Below are 5,256 nucleotides of genomic sequence, written 5' to 3'. Positions count from 1 at the left end.
AATGAGAACGAGAGGTCAGTCGGGAATTGTAAAACCCAGAAAAATTTATTCTCTTTACACTTCCTCTGTTTCCCGCTTACCTTCCACTCACCAAAAAGTTATTAGATCCGAATTGGAACCCATCGATGTTTGAAAAGTATGATGCTCAAATTAAAAATAAGACAAGGAGGTTAGTTCCAAGACCTCACGGTGCTAATATTATTAACTCAACGTGGTTGTATAAACACAAAATTGGTGCAGATGGACAGGTAACTCGACATAAATCGCGACTGGTTGAAAACGGCAAGACACAAGAAGAAGGCATCGACTTTGAGGAGACGTTCAGCCCTGTAGTAAAGCCAGCGACTTAAGGGCAGTTCTTGTTGTGGCGCTGAACAAGGGTTGGGACATACGGCAATTGGACGTCAAGAATGCGTTTCTACATGGAACGATCTCTGAAGATATATTTATGCATCAACCACCTGACTTTGTTGACAAGGAGAAGCCGCATTATGTCTGCAAATTGAATAAGGCTCTCTACCGTCTCAAACAGGCGCCAAGAGCTTGGAATGCTAGGTTCAGTCAATTCCTGCTACGCCTTGGCTTTGTCACTACCAAATCAGATGCGTCACTGTTTGTGTACAAGCACAAGGCTGATCTCGCTTACCTATTACTATATGTAGATGACATTGTTTTGACAGGTTCAAGTCAAGCTCTGCTCCAACGTATCACCTCCCAACTAAAAGACAAATTTCCCATGTCTGATATGGGACAGCTCAGTTATTTTTTGGGAGTTAAGGTGGACCATAACCGAGCTGGTCTCTTTCTTTCTCAACGTCAATACGCGACAGAGATCATCGAGCGAGCCGGAATGAAGGACTGCAAACCACTATCAACCCCTGCAGACGTCAATGCCAAACTGTCAACAGAAGCTGGTGACAAAATAGCAGACCCCACTCAGTACAGAAAACTTGCTGGAGCTCTCCAATACCTGACGTTTACGCGCCCGGATATCACCTATGTTGTGCAACAAATTTGTCTGTTCATGAATGATCCGCGCACACAACATCTTCCCCCGCCGATTAGACTGAGGGAGGCTGAAAGAATATCCCCACAGATATTCTCAATCAGTTTGTAACAGCTTGTATTATCTAGGAAACAAGCTAGTCAATATATACTCTTGTAAACGCTCTGTTCAAATCAATAGAAACAATCGAACTTTCACTGTTTTTACCATTCGAAGCCTAAGAGTACATGGAAGTGATCAAGAGCATGGACAGAAAGTACCGTACCAACCAACCGGCCAAGTTTTGGGGGCATTGATCCCTAACGCTTGAATAATGATGATTGATGATGATGATCACACGTTCGTGTCTCTTTATCAAAATGAATAAAAGAAAGAAACTATAGCATCGCCGGGGACATTCTGAATTGTTGTTGTAAACTAAACAGATTCTGATTTCCACAATGAAAGATCGTTAGGAAAAGACGAGGTTGTCCTTTAGCGACGAGGGCATGTTAGTAAATAGGCAAGTATTGATCTCTCTCTCTCTCTCTCTCTCTCTCTCTCTCTCTCTCGTAATTCGACACTCAACTTTCGTCTCCCTGCCTTAAGATCTCCTTCTCAATCAATATATCGGGTTGCCTGTTTCTTCTACAAGCTCGTAAGCTTTCGCGCCTTTTATCTCTTATCTTTTTAATTTGTCTGTTCAGTTCAGGGGTATTGAAAGTTTTTCTCCTTGGGATTTTTTTTTTTTGTATTTTTCAATTTCTGATTGTTTTAGGGCGCAAAGGCTTGTAAGATTGATTCAATTCTACACTTTTCGTATCCGTTGTGACCTGTTTTCTGGTGATTTTTGATAATTAAGAAAGATTGTTTTTTTTTTTAAATGACTGATGATTTTTAAGGTAAGAAAGAACAAAAAGTTAACGGAAAGTTACCACAGTTGCTAGATTGATTATATGCTCTGCTTCTTGCAAGAAGAAGCTTTCATTTTTATTCGCTTTTTCTCCCTTTTTTGAATAAGAATGGAGAATGGTGGGCAGTATGCAAATGGGTCTGATTATTTAAAAGGAGCACACTCTATGGTAAAAAAAAAAAAAATCTATTTTACTTTTCTTTCAAAATTTTCTTACTCCCATTGATTGACAACCAGTGCATGTGTGTGTGTACAGTGGAATATGCTGCCTCACCATCAGATCAAAGAGCAACACAATGCCTTGGTCATGAATAAAAAGATCATGTCCATCCTCGCCGAAAGAGACGCTGCTGTTCACGAACGAAACCAAGCCGTCTCCGCCAAAATGGAAGCCCTCGCAGCTCGAGACCAAGCCCTTCAGCAACGGGACAAAGCCCTGGCCGAAAGAGATAAAGCTTTGATTGAGAGGGACAATGCTTTTGCTGCCCTTCAACACCATGAAAACAGTCTCAACTTTGCTTTGTCCGGTGGGAAGCGCTGTCAAGGAGGGGATGATGATGATGTTTTGTTCACTATTGATGATCTCTGCCCTACTACATCAACTAACACGACCAAGGCTATCAAAAGGAAAAAAGATAACAAACCAAAAGGAAAGAAAGTGGGTGAAGATCTGAACCTTCTAGTTGCTGCTCCTGGAAAGAAATGTAAAAAAGATTGGGACACTAACCATTTCGGTTTAAACTTGGTCACCTTCGACGAAAAGACTATGCCCGTGCCGGTTTGCACATGCACAGGCTCTGCGCATCAGTGTTACAAATGGGGTAATGGAGGTTGGCAATCGTCTTGCTGCACGACCAACTTGTCGCAGTATCCATTACCGCAGATGCCAAACAAGAGGCATTCTCGGGTGGGCGGTAGGAAAATGAGCGGAAACGTTTTCTCCAGATTACTAAGCCATTTAGCAGCAGAAGGATGTGATCTCTCGTCTCATGTTGACCTAAAAGACTATTGGGCTAGGCACGGCACCAACCGCTACATCACTATCAAGTAACTAGCCTCAAGTGTCTTCAGCTCTTAATTCTTAAGTTTAGGTGTTTTGTCTATGGTAAAACCAAATATGTTAAATATGTTTTTATTTGAAAAACAAATCTCAACTGTTTTCAGATTACAAAATCTTAATTTTCATTTTCCAGTTGGTGGATTATATTATAACTTAAACGTTCACTTTACTAGTCTCTCCTCTTATAACGAGGAGAGGAAAGTACAATAAAAATTTCTAAAAATGAATGAACAAAATGCTGGAGTGTAGCGCTGGAGGAGACTCAGAGGCAGCTGCCAGAGATGGGGTGGCTTGCCAAAACAAGAGGAGCATTCTTGGAAATCCCGAATCCAGCGATTCTGAAAGTTTTGGTCATAAGCAGCTCAGCTACGTTCACATACGGAATTGCCTTGGCCGATGAATGGTTGTTTCACGGCAGGAGCCACACGGGATTCGGGTGGATCATCTACTACGCATTGTTCTTGATGTGTCTTCTTTTTCTCATCTTGTGCTGAGGCTCAGCGAGTTGACGAAACCGAGAGAAACTGTTGCCGGAGTTTAACCGTTGTGGTTGCTTCAGCTAGAATAAACGCGTCATCTCCTAGAATAAACGCGCCATTTCATTTCCGTCGCATGGTAAAGTAACATCATGTCGTACCCGCCAAAAAAAATTAGAGATGTGTTTGGTTTAGTGATCAGACCGGTTCTGGGAATCTATTAATAATAAATGTTATTTTTACATTTGAAAAAGTAAATTTAACGTTTTGAAAAGGAAAGATTCTTTTAAAATACTTAAACTAATTTTCATTTGCTATAATAATATATAAACTACTACGGTCGGTCTGCCCGTAGTTAGAAAACAAAACTATTTTATATGAATTTATATTAATTTTATGAAGCATTTAAAAAAATTGTATATTGAAAACGATATTGTAAACAAAAAAATAAAATAAATAGAATTTGGAGATCATGTTGTTATTTTTAATAAATAGTTTTGGACCGAATTAATGATAATAACATTCATTATTCTATGAAGAACAATCTAATATAATAGGTTTAATGATGCCCTTCATGTGCATATAATTATGCAATGATCATGCCATAGAAATATGTTAAGGAAAAACTTATATTATCTAAGCCAAAACAACATTTTATTAGTGTGAGTAGCTTGGTCTGTGTATGTTTTAATTAAAATGTGATAGTTTTCTCCTAATGAAAGTCATACTTCAACCTCTCTACCACTCTTTATATTGAAAACGGTCTGTCGTTATTAAATAACTTTAGAATTTATTAGATAAGTTTTACTATTAGTTTAAAAATTATTAATACCGTGGAAACTTGCGTTATGAATTAACAATATATTTAAATTAAATGATAATATTGCATAGATATTTTTATAGAATTCATGCTCGTATGTAATAAAGAGTTTATGCTGCAGATGTGTGTAATTATCTTGCAAAATATATATTTGCATTGGTGTATTAATACTTTGAAATAAATCCTTTTACCGTACAAAGGGAACCGTTCAAAATTTTCAAATATCAGAGTGTTCGTTTATTCAAATAGTTAAGTAGGAGTAATATATAATAATATGTTTGCGCTATTATATGAAAGAAAAAGAAGTTAGGAGCACTATTTATCGTGAAATCATGGACCTTAAAACCTAAATTGATGTAAATGGGTAAAGCAAATATTTATTCCTATGTTTTTTTTGCTAAAACATTATTCATATGTTAAATGCTAAGTATATGTATATCAAATTAGTAAATTCAATTTTGCATTCACTATATAATATTATACATATTATATGCACGTTCACTAAGGCCTTGATTGGTAGAGCATTAGCATTATGGTATACATTATCCAATCAATATTTGTTATAAAAGCATTTAGAAAAACATTTACAAAATGTTAATGCTCTCCAAATTCTCTCATATGAAGCTTTTAGAAGAGAAATTGAATTTATAATTTATAAAATTAAGAAAAATATATAAATTGTTAAGAAAGGCTATGTTTTTAAAAATTATATGGTATTATTTGCTCATAACTCATTTGTCATTTGATAAATTGTTAGAAAGAACATTTTACCATAATATAACTCAGTTGTCATTTGCTAAATTTATGGTTTTTATTTATATTTTTTATTATTTAATTATAATATTTTAATTTTATATTTGAAAGATAAATGAATTTTCTTTCAAACAATATTTTTGTAAATGTATTTTTAAAAAAACAATCAATTAAAATAGTTATTATCATTGAATATCATTATTTTTGACATAATTTGAGTTTTCGTTTACATCAAAACTTATCATATTT

General features: G+C 36.0%; 1 protein-coding gene and 1 pseudogene across 2 annotated transcripts; both read left to right on the top strand.

The window, feature by feature from the left end:
• The first annotated feature begins 1,436 nt into the window (after nucleotides 1-1,436).
• On the top strand, nucleotides 1,437-3,107 carry LOC106339399 (protein BASIC PENTACYSTEINE4-like). Of its 2 annotated transcripts, XM_013778198.1 has the most exons (3): nucleotides 1,524-1,643; nucleotides 2,007-2,067; nucleotides 2,155-3,107. In XM_013778198.1, the coding sequence occupies exons 2-3, from the start codon at nucleotides 2,008-2,010 to the stop codon at nucleotides 2,947-2,949; spliced, it is 855 nt and encodes a 284-aa protein (XP_013633652.1). In that variant the 5' UTR covers nucleotides 1,524-1,643; nucleotide 2,007; the 3' UTR covers nucleotides 2,950-3,107. The 2 variants fall into 2 exon arrangements, with proteins under 2 accessions (XP_013633653.1, XP_013633652.1); XM_013778199.1 differs by lacking the exon at nucleotides 2,007-2,067 and having other exon boundaries at nucleotides 1,437-1,643.
• Nucleotides 3,108-3,239: 132 nt separating this feature from the next.
• LOC106338878 lies at nucleotides 3,240-3,629 on the top strand (annotated as a pseudogene).
• Nucleotides 3,630-5,256: the final 1,627 nt, after the last annotated feature.

This window comes from Brassica oleracea, chromosome C4 (assembly GCF_000695525.1).
Source record: "Brassica oleracea var. oleracea cultivar TO1000 chromosome C4, BOL, whole genome shotgun sequence".
In the NCBI taxonomy this organism is placed as follows: Eukaryota; Viridiplantae; Streptophyta; class Magnoliopsida; order Brassicales; family Brassicaceae; genus Brassica; species Brassica oleracea.
Note: the sequence above shows the minus strand (reverse complement) of the source record. Positions and strands in the feature narration are given on the sequence as shown.

Excerpts from the sequence above, each read along its gene's own strand:
- LOC106339399 (XM_013778198.1), top strand. The coding sequence starts at position 2,008 with ATGGAGAATGGTGGGCAGTATGCAAATGGGTCTGATTATTTAAAAGGA. Across the intron at positions 2,068-2,154 it reads TAAAAGGAGCACACTCTATG|TGGAATATGCTGCCTCACCA; the intron begins GTAAAAAAAAAA and ends GTGTGTGTACAG.